Here is an 18,065-nt window from a genome sequence, read left to right on the forward strand (position 1 = left end):
AATCTGCTTAAGTTAAACCTGCAGTGTGTAGAATATTGGGTTATATTTCCCATCAGATTTTGTAGAAAATGATTATAATATCCATAAGTACGTTTAATTAATGCATAACAGCTGTTTTTTTTTAGAATTATTATTTTTTTCCTTAGAAAGGGTCTCATATATGTCCATATTTCTCCATACTTTGGACCAAGGCCTTGTCACCGCCATTTTGGAAGTGTCATAGTTGGAATGTCATCAGGTGCATTGTTTAAAATGTAGAATTGTTCTTGTCCTTGAAGGCCACTGTAGCTTCTGTTATTATTCGAAAGGGGTGGGGTTACCCAGAGCGTTGCATTCTAGAACTTTCTAGAACTTACTTGATGATGTCATATTACACACTGCACCTTTAACAGTATAATTTTTTATTAAAAAAAAGATAATTCAATTTATTTTACAACATACCGCATGTAAGAAAAACAGTCCAACGTCTACAACATATAGTTTTAAGATTAAGTAAAAAATACATGAGATTATTATTTAAATTCACTTTATGCTTTAGAGATTCACATTCATTATTCATTTAAAATCGTATTCATTTTGTATTTGCTAAAATTACCACATGCAAATTAACGTATAATGAACAACGAGTCAGGAGGTCAGACTCACAATAATTAGGATTAAACATATACACTATAAACAGATACATAAAATACTTTGCCTTTGGGATCTTATCAAATATACATGTCTTTAGTATAGCTACAATAATAGTATATTGCATGTGGGGGAATGAGAGCGTTGGGTAAACATTGGGGGAAAGTTATTAATAACTCAAAAACATGATGTTTTAGATTGTGCAATAGAAAACATATAGCTACACACATATACTGTAAGCCATGGCTGTTAACATAGACCTAATGCTGCTGCCTAGATAGGAATAATTTAAAATAGCAGGGAAACATAAACCCTTTAGAATGATTGGATTGCAAGAAGTAAATTAGGCTCATAGGACATAACTCAGGGGAGAATTTACCCACGACACCACTAAACGCCATAATAATAATGGATGTGATAAAGGAAAGGATAGTACAACTGAACCGTGGGTTAACAACTATATTTTAAAGTTACACTTAAAGTTTGATGGCCAGTATTTAAATGACAAAAAATATTTCTGTACAGTTTTTAAGATTGAAAAGATAATGTCAACCTAATGTTAACTGTACAAATATCACCGCATAACAGTCGGTCTGATATAAAATAGTTTACACTAATTAATTGAGAAATAAAATAGAAATTAACAAAAAATAAACAGTGATTTATAAAAAAAATAAAAACCGTCTATTGTTTCTTCCTGGTGAGGTCATAACCCAGCGCCCATTCAGCGGGACCGTCGCGGCATTTGAAACATCCACATCTGTAGCTGCACAAAAAGCTCTTCTTTACATCGCATTTTCTCGTCTTCAGAGCTGAAATAAAAATGATCGACATGATCGAGAAGGAGGACCCGGTCATCAGCGAGGAGGAGGCGGCTCAGTACGACCGGCAGATCCGACTGTGGGGGCTCGATGCCCAGAAGAGGTCAGTTAGCTTCGTTAGCTCCTCAGGCTAAAGCTGCTGCTGTACTTGTTTGGAACAAAGTCCTTGATTTAACACGTTTTATAGATTCATTTAGGAATACATCATTCATGTAGTACACAGTGTGGGGAGTTATCCTTCAGAGAAACATGTTTGGATCTTTGCATTACCCTTACAGGACCTTTTGGGGCTCCATTCATAGTCAGAGGATTATTTAAATTGTTAATATATCCAGAGGGGATCATGAATGTCTGGATCAAAATCACAATTTCTTTTTGACTTTAACACTTTAGGCTCCAGGATAAATTATTGGAAATGTTGTATAATTTTAGTCAAATATACACACACACATACAAAATGTTGTCAGTTTTAGTCAAACAGGAGCGAACAGGAGTGTCAGTGTACTGGGAAAGACTGGTTGTGCTGAAAACACGTAGGCCTACATATTTTTGAAGTGAAGGGTCACAGGAGTCAGGACTATTTATATACTATCTATGGTCAGGACACATAAGCTTAAGGTTATGTTGAAAATGCTCCATGCAAAAGAAATGCATAAAGCAATCTTAAACTCTTATTGTTGCTTGTATTTTCATTTAACTGTATGTTGTTGCTTAACTTGTCCATCCACATTTATATAAGCATCTCTATTGCAGACATGCCTTTTAAAATAAAGATACATTAACTCAAATTAATGTGTTACAAACTGAACCCAGACTGCACAAGATCACATCCCGAAGCAGACACTAAACAGTAATGAAATAGAGTTTCATCAGCCTGATTTTGTCTGCACGTGTGTTTTTGTGTGTAATATTTTCTTTTCTTTGCTGCAGGTTGCGAGGGTCCCGTGTGCTGCTGGCAGGTTTAGGTGGTCTGGGCGCTGAAGTGGCCAAGAACTTAATCCTGGCTGGAGTTAAAGGACTCACTCTGCTGGATCATGAAAAGGTAAATGTTTAAACTGTAGCCTAGTTAATTGCATTTACACAGGTCAATATCACAAATTTGTCTCAAGTGTATGACGCCTTCTCTCTTTATTTCTTTGAATCTAGAAATATTTATTTTTAGAATACAACTTAACACCTGACCTGTGCATCTATATATGTCCACAAGATGGAGCCTGTAGAAAGTAATATTTTACAAAGATTTTCACTTCTTAGTGAGGTCAAGAACCAGCTTCTCTGCATTCATTTTATTATGGCTGGCAACGTTGCAAAAGAGACAAATTCTGGTTTCATATCACCTTAATGAAGTTTATTTTTATGTGACACTAAATCTTTGATACAATCTTGAATTATAACGAAATGGAAACAGATTTGCCAGTGGAGATAAATGTCCACTCGACAGAAAGTTTTAATTTTCCTAACATCCAGACAGAAGCTTAAGCTGTATTGAGTGAGGTTCTGTAAATAAGAAAACTATAAAAAAAAACTTTAGAAGCACAGCTTCCCCTCACCCTGATGTGTGTGTGTGTGTGTGTGTGTGTGTGTGTGTGTGTGTGTGTGTGTGTGTGTGTGTGTGTGTGTGTGTGTGTGTGTGTGTGTGTGTGTGTGTGTGTGTGTGTGTGTGTGTGTGTGTGTGTGTGTGTGTGTGTGTGTGTGTGTGTGTGTGTGTGTGTGTGTGTGTGTGTGTGTGTGTGCGCGTTGCACCAGGTGTCTGAGGAGTCCTGTCGGGCTCAGTTCCTGGTCCCAGTGTCGGCTCAGGGTCAGAACCGAGCCCAGGCCTCTCTGGAGCGAGCGCAGAACCTCAACCCCATGGTGAAGGTCCACGCAGACACAGACCCAGTGGAGGACAAACCGGATGACTTCTTCCTGCAGTTTGATGCGGTGAGTGGAAATGAAAGTATATATAATTCAGGGGAGTCACAACACAGACTGGGTCACTCAGAGACCACCATGCATGCTAAAGTGTCAACAAATAAACGGGATGTTTGAAAAAAATTAATCTGATATTATTTTGAATTCAGTGTAATAGTAATTTAATAATTCCACGTTTAACACTTAAAATTCCTGGGATAATTTGTTTTGAATGATAATCTGTTTTTAAACTCGAGTCATGTGGACCCCATGCGATCAAGCTACAGCGTTCCTACAGGAGCATTGTTATTTCTCTCATAGTAATTTAAACAGTTGGTCTTGTATCACTCAGAGTGAACACTAGATGTCGCTTGTCGCCTGTATCTTGCATCAAAAACTCTTCTTGTTTTGCTCTGCCAGGCTTGAGAACCAAAACACCTATGTGAAGTTCATCTCTATAAAGTGTCTTCAGCTTAGCTTTTTCTTCAGACAATAGTTATATTTACATGATGGGGATTGAATAAAATGTCTTTTTCAGTTCTGGTTTGGGATACAATCAGCCTGTTAATCATACAATTAGGTTAGTGTCTGTTTTAAGGCCTTATATGGTCCTGCATGGTATACAGCAGTGTTAAAGGGTGGAGAATGGTCCTAATTGTACATTCACTTCACTTGTCAGTAAGAAAATCCTTGTGGTGGTTGGCTTTCTTTAAACCGAATGAATTCATTTGGTTTGTCCTTTTTATTCTGAATGAAGTGTGTATATTGTTTAGAGTCATTTACAGAAAAGGATTATATTTTGGATCTTTTGTTTACTTTGACTTACAGTATTCTTAATTAGGATGCACTCAGCCCTGGCTCATGATTGGTTCCAATAATGACATGTTGTCAGCCCTGGTTTAGGATTGGCTAAAATGTATTTACTCATTAGTTAGTTGGTTATTAATTTATTCGGTCTAAGCCTTAGATCCCAGAGAGTAAATTAGCTTTTGACCGTGGTTGTCCGGGTTTTATTTTTCTACATGTTTATGTTTACAAAAGAGACTCTGTAAACGGCCAAATCTGAAGTTTTTCTTGGAAGCACAAGTTTTTAGCACAGTCCAGTGTTCAGCATTCTCTTCCACCTGCAGCTAATCACACAGGCTGCATCCGTTTCATCACTGGTCTTCTGAAGGCGAGAATGTATTTGATCGCACCATCAGAAGAATTCTAGAGTAGTTTCTCTCCCTCCTTTTGTGTCTGGATTGTCGGCTGTCTTGCTCCCCCGGGGGCTGCTACGTGGCGGTCAGTGCGGGGGCGAGTGAATGTAGGACAGGGGGAAGTGAGGACGGGATGGGGTGGCTGGTAGGGGGATGCAGGAGGGAGGAAAAATAATGGCGGGACAGTTTGAAAAAGCTTGAGATCCAATAAAAAATAAATGGAAAACATAGGAAGTGTAGACCACTCGTCGTTGCTTTCATCTGCTTCCTTGCATGTGTGTGTGTTTGGCTCAGCGGGAGAGGGAGCTTGATTAAAGTGGAAAGCAGTTGGAGTGTGGACACAGTTTTCATATGAGAGAGGATCCAATTACTGAGAGATGAATACAATAGAAGCAGTGCCGAGTGTGTAGACTAGAGTGTGTAGAGTAAAGCTGACTCGCTACTGATGCACTCAGGAGCTCTCTTTGCATGTCAACAGTATGATGATTCTCTGTGGACAGAGAAAATGCCACATTAATGGATAACAGTCCGGAAAATGTATTCTTTCCATAGAAGGAATAGGAATACTTCAACATTTTCAATTTGTGGCGCTTTTCCTCACTCTCCAGCTCAATGTAAGGCGACAGAAACCTTACCTGTAACTCTGCCTTCATTTCACATGCCAAAAATAACGAGCACAACATAACGTGGTAAATAAACAAGTCAGAAGAACAAGCACACAGGAGCATTTAGTGATTAGTTTATTTTATCTCCTTGCTGTAAACGGAGCCATGCTATTGCTCCCCTTAGCTACCAGTGCTGGAGCTAAACTAATCCGGATGAGCGACCTATGCCCCATATAAAATATGCTTGTACATGCTTCCATATGATGATTCCAGATGTTGAGGTCAAAGGTATTAAATTAAATCTGTCTGTGGCCTCTGGTTCTTGACCCTTGTCTGAGATGTGGGACCCTGAATGCAGCATCAGTCTTATCAGTGAGCTGAGGGAGGTTTGGGTGTGCTGGACTGGGTCGGCAGGATAAGGTGGACCCAGCCCTCCGCTCAGTTGTTTACAGTCAGACTGCAGCCCATCCTGATGTGTGTGAGTGTGTGTGAGTGTGTGTGAGTGTGTGTGAGTGTGTGTGTGTGTGTGTGTGTGTGTGTGTGTGTGTGTGTGTGTGTGTGTGTGTGTGTGTGTGTGTGTGTGTGTGTGTGTGCGTGATCACCAAATGCTGCCTATGACTGCTGCTGTAGGTGTGGTGTCCTGGTCATTTTGGCAGCCGACTAGCCCCCGTTCACAGATGTTGTGTTTTTGAAAATTAGATTAGTTTGTTTTTATAAGGGAATTGCAAAACAATTTCAGAAGTAAAAATATGTCTGTTTATGTCTGTCTCCTAACACAGTGGGAGTTAAGTTCCATACATTAATATTTTAACAGATTACAGGTGCAAAAAGGGGGGAACACACACATCTTATCTTTAACGGTACTTTGCTTTTTAATACTTTAAACAAAATCAATCAATCAAACTTTATTTGTATTGAACTTTTCACACACAGCGAAAGGCAACACAAAGTGTCACAAATTAAAAAAATAAAATAAAAAGAACAATATCAAAATACAACAGAACTCGGTAAACACGGACTGACTAAGACAATATTAAGTAAAAGAATGGATCAGAAGAACAATGCAACAGGAAGTTAGTATTGATACTGTTTATTGATCAGACAGCACCTCTGACCTCTGTTCTTTCTCCCTCAGGTGTGTCTGACAGGCTGCTCCAGAGACCTGATGGTGCGCGTCGACCAGCTCTGCTCCAAGAACAACATCAAGGTCTTCTGTGGGGACGTCTACGGTTACTATGGCTACATGTTCTGCAACCTTGGAAAGGAGCATAACTATGTGGAGTGAGTGGACTTTGCGGCTGTTCGATGTGTGTGTGTGTGTTAATTTGTCCATTGTCCAGCTGTCCATAGGCATAGGACGATATGAATATTTAATGTCCCGTTATCCTGGCTGGAATAATTGCAATTCAAGAAGATATTTCATTTCCTATTTATTTATATAGGACCTTTCTTAACACTGTTACAAAGTGTTTAACAAAAGAAAAGAAAATCAATAAGATGTATCTTTGGATGTTTTTTCTAGCTATCAGATCCACTGCAGGTAGAATGAATGGATAGGTGCTTGTGTATTTAGAATGGTATGTGAGCACACTGTTAAATATCTCTCTTATTTTAGGGAGAAACCCAAAGTAGTGAAACCGTCTGGAAACTCTAACGACGGTCCAAAAGCAAAGAAAGCCAAAATCGACCCCAACGAGACCACCATGGTGAAGAAGGTAGGTTGATATACAGGTCCTTCTCATATAATTAGCATATTGTGATAAAGTTCAATATTTTCTGTAATGTACTGATAAACATTAGACTTTCATATATTTTAGATTCATTACACACAACTGAAGTAGTTCAAGCCTGTTATTGTTTTAATATTGATGATTTTGGCAAAAAAGTAAAGAAAAACAAAAAATCCCTATCTAAAAAAATTAGCATATTTCATCCGACCAATAAAAGAAAAGTGTTTTTAATACAAAAAAGTCAACCTTCAAATAATTATGTTCAGTTATGCACTCAATACTTGGTCCGGAATCCTTTCGCAGAAATGACTGCTTCAATGCGGCGTGGCATGGAGGCAATCAGCCTGTGGCACTGCTGAGGTGTTATGGAGGCCCAGGATGCTTCGATAGCGGCCTTAAGCTCATCCACAGTGTTGGGTCTGGTGTCTCTCAACTTCCTCTTCACAATATCCCACAGATTCTCTATGGGGTTCAGGTCAGGAGAGTTGGCAGGCCAATTGAGCACAGTAATACCATGGTCAGTAAACCATTTACCAGTGGTTTTGGCACTGTGAGCAGGTGCCAGGTCTTGTTGAAAAATGAAATCTTCATCTCCATAAAGCTTTTCAGCAGATGGAAGCATGAAGTGCTCCAAAAATGATAGCTAGCTGCATTGACCCTGCCTTTGATAAAACACAGTGGACCAACACCAGCAGCTGACATGGCACCCCAGACCATCACTGACTGTGGGTACTTGACACTGGACTTCAGGCATTTTGGCATTTCCTTCTCCCCAGTCTTCCTCCAGACTCTGGCACCTTGATTTCCGAATGACATGCAAAATTTGCTTTCATCCGAAAAAAGTACTTTGGACCACTGAGCAACAGTCCAGTGCTGCTTCTCTGTAGCCCAGGTCAGGCGCTTCTGCCGCTGTTTCTGGTTCAAAAGTGGCTTGACCTGGGGAATGCGGCACCTGTAGCCCATTTCCTGCACACGCCTGTGCACGGTGGCTCTGGATGTTTCTACTCCAGACTCAGTCCACTGCTTCCGCAGGTCCCCCAAGGTCTGGAATCGGCCCTTCTCCACAATCCTCCTCAGGGTCCGGTCACCTCTTCTGGTTGTGCAGCGTTTTCTGCCACACTTTTTCCTTCCCACAGACTTCCCACTGAGGTGCCTTGATACAGCCCTCTGGGAACAGCCTATTCGCTCAGAAATTTCTTTCTGTGTCTTACCCTCTTGCTTGAGGGTGTCAATGATGGCCTTCTGGACAGCAGTCAGGTCGGCAGTCTTACCCATGATTGTGGTTTTGAGTAATGAACCAGGCTGGGAGTTTTTAAAAGCCTCAGGAATCTTTTGCAGGTGTTTAGAGTTCATTAGTTGATTCAGATGATTAGGTTAAGAGCTCGTTTAGAGTACCTTTTCAAGATATGCAAATTTTTTGAGATAGGAATTTGGGGTTTTCATGAGCTGTATGCCAAAATCATCAGTATTAAAACAACAAAAGACCTGAAATATTTCAGTTGGTGTGCAATGAATCTAAAATATATGAAAGTTAAATTATTATCATTACATTATGGAAAATAATCAACTTTATCACAATATGCTAATTATATGAGAAGGACCTGTATAATATTGTTTTAAATTGAAACCATCGATCGTTTTTCATCAGCTTTTGATGCTAAGCTTGAACATTACTTCTTCTATTCTTATTTAGCTCTTGCTCTGAGGCCTCTTTGTCTCTTTACACTTTCAGCTGTCAGTCTAATAATTGAACAATTGTATAGAGGGATTTATTCTCCATGTACAAATCCATTCCTTTTTTTTGCAAACATCTTATTTAAGATAACATCTACCATCGGACCGTAATGAATCAAGATGTTGTGTCAGGTGATTCCAAACTTATAAATGGATGTCTATTTTAAGATGATTTATTTCTCATCTTTTTCGCTCAAAGAAACAACAGTATGGTCGGTGAGTAAAATGACTTCCTTTTAAATAGAGGCTGGAGCTACTCAACTAAAAACATGTTAAGATGGGGGGGAGTGGAACATGTCGAGAAAATCACACCCAACGGAAAAAACACTTTTGATCGTTAGTGATGACTTTTTCTTCCTGCTCAAATCCAAATGCAATCTTTCTATCTTAATATTTTCTGTTGTTCCTTACACACTTGAACTAGTTTGTACTCGGCCTGCCTGCTTGCTTATTGTTATATATTGTGTATCTGTTTATTTATATATATATATATATATTTTTTTAAATCCTTGACTGTGTATACTTTTGTGATTTATGATCACAAAAGTATAAAATCCATAAAAATAAAAATATCACTTTTCCTTATCAAATGACGAGCAGACACTGATTTCATGTTCGTCCTGAACTTTAGGTAATTAATTCACATGTTAATCACCAACTATTCACCTTTTAATTATTTTCTTCTCAATCTCCACCCATCAGACGTCCAGTTATTGCCCTCTGAAGGCGGCTCTGGAGGTGGACTGGACCAGTGAGAAGGCCAAAGCTGGTCTGAAGCGGACACCAGTCGACTACTTCCTGCTTCACGGTACGGAAAGCTTCATTGCATTAAGTTAAAGTGAAACATTTGAGTGGTTACAGGTTCCAAATGAGCCTTTTTTAGGATTTATTTTGTGATTTCAACTGTAAATTGGAGCAGAACTTATTTTCAGATGTTTAAGACACTTAAGGCTCTTATCACAGTAGATGGGAAATAGTTCAATATTTGTTAATTCACTAATTAAGTTAAGAATTAAATGAGTCTGTCCAAACTCATGAATAATGAAGAAAACCCCATAGATTTGATCTTCTGAGTTTTAAATTGAGTTTTAAATTTTTTTACATCTTCACAGGTGTTTACTTTTCAATTTGACCATTTTATGTATAAGAACTAGAAAGTAAACCAAGTCTTCTCAAGAAGTAAAGTGTTTCATATTTTGTAATGAATTCATATTTGATAGGAAACTATTAATTAAATTTGTATCATGAGATTCATGAGATGAGATGAGACTATTTCTTCATGATGTTTAGTTACAGACATTAGCAAATATGAGATGCCTTCTGGCATTTCTGTGAAGGAAGCAGGACTGAAGGTATATCCGAACAGAGACTTGATCAAATATGACCTACAATTCTGAAAGGCCTAAAATATAGTATAGGAATTTGAAACTGAAAATGTGTGGGAGACTGAAACACATACCATGAACATGCAAAAGGCACCGGTCCTAAATTAGCTGATAAGATATCGGTGCAAGTGCACGGAAAATAATGCACGGAAAGTTTGTTAAATGTCATTCTGGAGCAAAGGGCAAACTGTTGGATGATAATCTTTTATAGAAACATTGGTGTGCTTTGAAAGATAATAGACAAGATCGGTAAAATTAGATCAGCAATCTGATGGAAAGAATAATATCTATCCACTGAGTTGCACGTGAATGATCGCATATTACTAAATGTCAAATATTTAGGACTATGAACTCAAAAGAACATTTTGACCCTTTCGGTAAAACCTGCGATGTTCCTTCCTGTTTTTCAGGTTATTTACAGCGTTTGATGACCTTCCCTTTTTACAGTTGTTATTTACCCGCGTGTCACCTGGCCCATCACCACACACTGCACACTAGTTTCCATCACAGCAGGCCGTCCATGGCCAGTCATGTGCACTGAGCGGAGAACAGAGAACACCTACCCACAATCACAGCAAGCATTTGACAACAGGAAATAACCACAAAATGTGCATAAATGTAGAAAATAATGAAAATTCAATAAGAGATTTGGCAGAATGCATTGGTCACAAATACTAAACAGTGAAATAGAATTCTTTAAGTTATCATATTTAAAAATAATTCAAATGCATCACTAATCAGGAATTCCTTTGCAAAAAGCACAGCTAAGAGAAATGACAGTGCTTTACAACAGCAAGTTATAAGAAAGATTGTTACGTACTTCAAATGTCAATTTATCAGTTTCAATAAAATAACTCTCAATAAATTATATTTTTAGGATTGGTGCATTCCCAGGCATAGGTTCTATGTATTTTATTTTATTTACAAACGTTGTCCATCAGCCAGTTACTAAAATGTTGAGATTTAAGGACCTGAATGTACCACTGCTGCAAAGCTCTTCAAATCTCAAATGACTAGCTAGACCTCCAGATATGACTTTGCACATCCCAATTATCAAATTACATAAAAATAATTGCATCCTTTTATTTTTTTTAATGTACGCTTATAACACCATACAAATACATATTACTATGTATGTAATCAAAAACATGGCATGACATGACTATTTTAATGTTTCAAAAGCTTTTATTGTACCTTTTTTTTCAGACTGGAAAAAAACAGATGTTGGTCCAACCTTTAGATTATTATACAGATTAAAACCAAGAAATTTAAACTATTGTAATGCTGGGCAGGATCATTTCAGATGTGTCCACTCTGTCAGTCCAAAAAACTGTTAAACTCTTAAGTGAGGTCAATGTTATCATTATGTTCAGATCTGTTCATATAGATACATTTATACTTAGGCCTTTACTGACCTGTTCAGACTAGGGCTGATCCATTACGGCAAAAAATAATTATTGGTATTGTTTTTGATTTAATATTGGGATCACGATAATTTAACTCAGTAATCACACTGACTTTGGAAACATCATGCATCTAATTATCTTGATGTCAGTCCTCCTGTGCAGGTGCATTTCTCTTCTAAACGTAATTTCAGTTTGGTGTTAGCCTCTGTGGCCTTTAATAACTCCCCCTCTCTGAAACCCAGCTACCCACTGTAGATCTGTCTCGCCCTGTCTGCACTTTGATGCGTTTCACAGCTAATTTCTGAGTGGAAAGGACGCAGTGTTTTTATTCCTTTGCTGTTTCTATAATTGGAGCTAGCGGTTGTTGTTTTGGGCGAGCGATGAGGAAGTGGCTCTTCCTCTGTTATAACTGCTTCCTGTCTCACTAGGAACCGTCGGTGATCTGAACCACATATTGTGTGTGTGTGTGTGTGTGTGTGTGTGTGTGTGTGTGTGTGTGTGTGTGTGTGTGTGTGTGTGTGTGTGTGTGTGTGTGTGTGTGTGTGTGTGTGTGTGTGTGTGTGTGTGTGTGTGTGTGTGTGTGTGTGTGTGTGTGTGTGTGTGTGTGTGTGTGTGTGTGTGTGTGTGTGTGTGTGTGTGTGTGTGTGTGTGTGTGTCTTTGCCTACTATCATTAGTATCTCTGAATATCTATATATTCGCCTTTTATTTTTTTTAAATAGATTTTATTTATTTTAAATAGATTTTATTTTGGAAGGATAAACTGAAGGGAAACTCACTGTGCAGATATTGCCCTTTTAATATATGTCTGGGGGGAAAATATATTGTCTGTTGTATTTGACCTTCGGGTTACGACATTAGGGCCATTTCAAATATTTCCCCTTCACTTAAATCTGTGCATTACTACGGTACATATGTGGGCTCAGAGATGCTGTCATTGTTCCATCCATGTGCGCTTTATTTTATTCTATTATGAAATCCTGTTTTGATATCCTGCCATTCGTAGCACTCTTTCTCTTTCTTTCTAACAAAGTTTGACTGATAAGGGGCAGAGCTGAGTATGACAATGATTCATCGCGACTACTTACTCTACCTGTGTGTGTGTTTGGTGGAAATGACCGTGGGAGGACTTCCTCATGTGGTTAAAGTTAATGGACGAACAGGAAATGTGGGGGTGAAGTGTACATTTGTTTGTGTGTGTGTGTGTGTGTGTGTGTGTGGTGGAGTCAGTTGCTGTTTGAGAGTTTTAAATCAGAATGAAGCATGTATGGTTTTTGGTTGTGAGAAATATTTCAGTCAATCCGGCAGCCAACGCAGAAAAGAGGGTGTTCTTCACCCTAAAGTTTCCTTACGTGAACGTGTGCATGCGTATGCATGCTCTTAATGTGTTGTAAGGAAACGTAGGTCTAATCGGATGAAGTGGTTGATGGTGCAACCACATGCAGATCTTATCCTGTTTCAAAGGGAGCAGCAGACAATTGAGTTGTTGTCTTTCCATAAGATGATAATTCACAGTGGAAGTCACTTGAAAGCGTGATGAACAAATTTAAATGGCAATAGTGCAACTGATTCAATGGAAAATATTCCTTTGTAAAGCGATTCTTAACTGTCTTTCTCGTCTCTCCTACTCTTTTCCTTTTACTCCGTCTCCACAGTTCTGCTGAAATTCCGTACCGACAAAGGCCGTGACCCCGACCCACAATCCTTTGCAGCGGACAGCCAGCTCCTCAGACAGATCCGTGATGACGTCCTGGAGGCTTTGTCAGTGAGCAGCGACCTCCTGAATGATGAATTCACCAGGTATGAGGCATCTTCACCTGATGTGTGACATTGTACACAAGTGAAGGGAGATATTGGATGGATATTTCACTGCAGTAGGAAGTGGAGGATTATCATTTAATTCAATCAATCAATTTTTATTTATCGCGCTTTTCATACAAAAGTAGCTCAAAGTGCCTTACAGAGATTAAAAACAACAACAGAGAAAAAGAAACGGCAAATAAAATGAAGAGAAGAAAATTAAAAAAACCCAACCCTCCCATCCCCATAGACATGCAAAAAACCTCAAAACAACTTTGCTGTTATCAGCTGCTCTCACAAGTCCCTGATCAACGGGCAAGTCACCTTCACATCCGAACTGTGGGGTCGGACAGATCTGTGGCCTAGCCAAATAAACACCAGTGTTTTGAGACTGAACATATTCCACATTAACACAGTCTACAATAGATGTACTTGCACAGTTTAACTCAGTCTTTAACGGCTCTCTCTAACGGCTGCAGCAACAGACAACTCAAAGAATAAAGCACACTCTCAGGAATGGATCATTAGTGGATCTGGAGATACTCCTTTTCTGTTTTAGTTTCTTCACTTCACACCTTTTGTATTAAGTCACGGTGTTGTGTGTTTCAGCTTCTGCTTCTCTGAGATGTCTCCAGTGTGCGCCGTGGTGGGAGGAGTTCTGGGACAGGAAGTGGTCAAGGTAAAGCACGTGAACATAACATAACAGAAAGCCTTTTAGGGACGGTAAATCAGTACATGTGTAATTTAACTTCAGGAATAGGTTGATGCTGTCAGATGTTATGCATCTATAAAACCATAGTTTTCATGATGAATGTGAATACATTCATTTTACTTTGCAAAGTAACTTGGATATCAATCTACCTTGATATCCCTACACATGTTATTGCCTGTGTGGACAGGAAATAAGTCTTTAATTGGTTTAAAAACAGCTATTAAAAACTCTTCAATGCAACCTGTTGAAACCTGTAGAAGCCCTGTTCTCCATTCTGCTGTAGTAAACAACTTAGGGCGGACAGTCCGGTGTTTAAAGGGACTGTGTTGGCTGACAGGTGGCCGCTCAGCTGCTTTCTGGTTGGGCTTCAGAATGACTCTGTGTAGAAGTCATTTTCACTGTGACCTCGTGGAGACGCAGTGTGACGCTCTGGCAGCAGCAGACTCGCAAAAGGAGAAATGGTTTCCACTGTCCTCCAGCTGAACCGAACAGTGCACGTATTGATATAACATAATGGGAAGAACACATGACTGAACACTGTACATACAGTATTCCCACAGAATATATAGCTGTTTACGATCCGACTCATCAGGCGTTATTGGTGATATCTGAGAGAGAAAAAAAATAATATATTGACAAATATTCCTTAAATACACTTAACATAGACATTGTTTTGGTCAATAATCTTTGAAAATGGGTAATTACAAAGATGTTTTAAGATCAATAAACTTTATTGTCAAACATCACAGTGGAAGTAAAAATCATTGGAATAGGTTGATATAATCATTTAGATTCATCTCACACAGAAAAACAGCATCAAGATTTATAGCATGAAGTTGAACACACCGATGTATAGTGAAGGTTTATCAGTGCATGAGCTGAATAAGATTTCATAGACGGTGACCTCAGACTGAGGTGGAACAGTAGGTCAGGGTAAGACTGTGTGTGTGTGTGTGTGTGTGTGTGTGTGTGTGTGTGTGTGTGTGTGTGTGTGTGTGTGTGTGTGTGTGTGTGTGTGTGTGTGTGTGTGTGTGTGTGTGTGTGTGTGTGTGTGTGTGTGTGTGTGTGTGTGTGTGTGTGTGTGTGTGTGTGTGTGTGTGTGTGTGTGTGTGTGTGTGTGTGTGTGTGTGTGTGTGTGTGTGTGTGTGTGTGTGTGTGTGTGTGTGTGTGTGTGTGTGTGTGTGTGTGTGTGTGTGTGTGTGTGTGTGGGGAGGGAGGGGGTTAGACGGTATTATATTGATACAAGGCCAACCTGCTGTGTCTGTGATGATGAAACCTACTGCAACAGATGTCACTCCGGGTGAATCTGAAGGATTTCCCTCACACACACACAGAACTGAACTCCTCTTTTGGACTTATGGACACTTTAAAAAGTGTTAATTATTGTTTTTTTTTCTGTATAAACTGAGTTGTAAATGAGTTGATAATCTGAATAAAGTGTTTTACTTTCTGGTGTCACTTTTAATGATCTTTATTGCTCTTAAATTGGTACAGCACTTTGGTCAACTGGTTGTTTTTAAATGTTCTATATTAATAAACCTGATTTTATTCATATTTCATAGACTGATGATGCATTGTTTAAAAGAAGAACATCTCTTTCCAAAGTTGAATTGTTCTGTGCCCTGTCTTCCCTTCAGGCTCTGTCCCAACGAGACGCTCCACACAGGAACTTCTTCTTCTTCGATGGTCGTAAAGGGAACGGCGTGGTCGACTACTTTGGACCAAACTGAACACGTCGCACCTCTTCAACTCAAAGTCCAGCCAACTCTCTATTCTCCTTAGTTTGTTCCGTATGATTATTTATGTCAGAAGTTGCTCCACAAGTCATTCAGTTTAAAATCTGTTTTTTAGGGGGGGGGGGGGGTTTTGATCCCATGTACGTCATGATATTTTCTTTTTTTTTCTACATTTGATAATAAAACATTGTCTAGTAAAAGGATTATGTCTCTGGATTATTTAACAATCATTTTTTTCGCCTGTTTTGATGAGCTGGAGAATTGAAAAAATCATCATTAACAATCATCACTTTGTTTAAGAAGTAAATAAATTGAGGGGAAATGTAATATCTAATCTTGAAATATTTTGGGTTTATATCATCACTGTTGAGAATCTCAGTAGTAATAAGATAAAAATCAGTGTGTAGGATTTATGTTCAGTTGGTGTGTGAGTGTGAAGGCTGGAGGCAGTTGGTGGTCCTATGATGTTCAGCCGAGGGTTTGACTGTATTTGGTAATAACCTCTCATGGCCCGTCATGTGACACCACCACACATGGCTGTATAGTGATGACATGCAGCAGAGGATCAGAGGCGGGAGGGGGCAGCGTTCAAATGAGCCTGTGGAGCAAATAACTCAAAGCATTTCCTCTCCTCTTCCTCCTATAAGGCAACAACAACAACAACTGAGCATCACAGGGGGAAAACCAGCATCATGGTCTCGTGTCTGTGGTTGAACCTGTTTGTCAGACCTGTTGAACCTGAAATGCCATTGTTGATTGGTCTTGGATGGAGAGAAAAAAAAACGATTCATGTTGTTTACACCAACAGAGATTCTGTAGAAACAGTGCAGGTGCTGATTTTGATATCATTTGTAGATCTTTATTTAAACGCACTGGTAGTTTTCAGATTAAAAATAGTTTCTGTATTAGAATATATTATTTAACTCTTTTTCTTGTTTACAGATTAGGGTTCATTTTTTAAATTGTTTACCTGTACTGGTAATCTCAGAATTGTAATCGGTAATACTTCAACACTTCAAGTCACCTGCTGTAAATGTGTTCTAACTTCTTGGTATTAGCTTTTTTATTTAGCATATAAATCATATAGCACAAATAAATATAATATCATGGAACATAATATGAGAGAGAAAACAACCACAACTTTGGTCCTGGTTGTTGTTGGGAGAACACAAAACTCTCATTTCGGATTGGGAATCAAACTTTTTTTTGTAACTCATAGTAGAGAAACAAGAATTTCTGTTGTGAAATGTAAAGTCGAACTGATTCTTCTCCAAATACCAGGTCTCAATCCTAACTTGTTATAATATTATGTTACGCACAGCGGGTCCATTCACACACTGAGTTCATTGTGAGTTCAACACAGAGACTGATAGAGTATGAAAACCATATGAGTCGAGACGCTGAATGCAAAATAACTAACTACACATGAAGTGAAGTAACACACAAGTCCAGTGTTGAGTGGTGTAGTGTTGTCATAGTGTGCCACTGCTCTTTTCCTTGGGATTAGGAAAGGAGATTAATTATGGAGCGTTCCTCTAAACTCATTCTGCCCCTTTAATTAAAAGCTAAACTCTTATCTGCACACACACACACACACACACATCCACCCAGCACTCCACATGCTGACTGTACTGTAATTTATTTCTATAATTTAATTTTTCCACTTTCTTGTCTCATTTTTCTTTCATGTTCTGTCTTTACTTGACTTACTCTACACACACACACACACACACACACACACACACACACATGCACACACATACACACACACACACACACAAACGCGCACACTCAAATCCCAGTTTGGTGCCACCCGCTGTGTGGTCACTTTCTCTGTTTATTCCTCCAATTGGCAGCAAAGGCCAAGTGCCTGCTGTTGCAACCAATCAGAGCCCTGCTTTTGCTCCAGGAGCTTCATCATTGGCTCATTCTGATGAGAGCGTTTACGTGAGGATATCTGGTCGAAATGCTGCCTGTTGACTCAGTAACAGACAGTGTGTGTGTGTGTGTGTGTGTGTGTGTGTGTGTGTGTATGTGTGTGTTTGTGTGTATGTCCTTATAAACCAGTAAATACTTCCATTTGTCTATTTTGTAAACAACAAGTAATGCTGCAACAGTCATGTATTTTATAGGTATCAATTCATTGATTGATCATTTCAGAATCAGCATTATTTTTGTGTCGAAAAAACAAAACAGTTTCAATGTCAATGTTACACACAGGTCCGACAGAGAAAGAGATGGAAATAAACATACAGGTAAAACAAGGACATCTAAACTGAAGGAAGAAAAGTGGACATTTAATTTGCAGTTAAAACGTACATATACATTTACTCTTATTAGGTCATATGAATGAATATGTCCTATGCAAGGTGAAAGGGTTATTCAAGGCCTCGCTAAAATAATCAAAACATGGTCTTGT

At 38.9% G+C, this 18,065-nt stretch overlaps 1 protein-coding gene across 1 annotated transcript; it reads left to right on the forward strand.

Moving 5' to 3' along the window:
• Nucleotides 1-1,371: 1,371 nt before the first annotated feature.
• sae1 (SUMO1 activating enzyme subunit 1) lies at nucleotides 1,372-15,765 on the forward strand. Its single transcript, XM_080053491.1, has 9 exons — nucleotides 1,372-1,554; nucleotides 2,382-2,493; nucleotides 3,198-3,371; nucleotides 6,281-6,426; nucleotides 6,761-6,860; nucleotides 9,312-9,417; nucleotides 13,054-13,198; nucleotides 13,808-13,877; nucleotides 15,548-15,765. The coding sequence occupies exons 1-9, from the start codon at nucleotides 1,454-1,456 to the stop codon at nucleotides 15,638-15,640; spliced, it is 1,047 nt and encodes a 348-aa protein (XP_079909617.1). The 5' UTR covers nucleotides 1,372-1,453; the 3' UTR covers nucleotides 15,641-15,765.
• Nucleotides 15,766-18,065: the final 2,300 nt, after the last annotated feature.

This window comes from Ammodytes marinus, assembly GCF_949987685.1.
Source record: "Ammodytes marinus genome assembly, chromosome: 3".
NCBI lineage: Eukaryota > Metazoa > Chordata > Actinopteri > Uranoscopiformes > Ammodytidae > Ammodytes > Ammodytes marinus.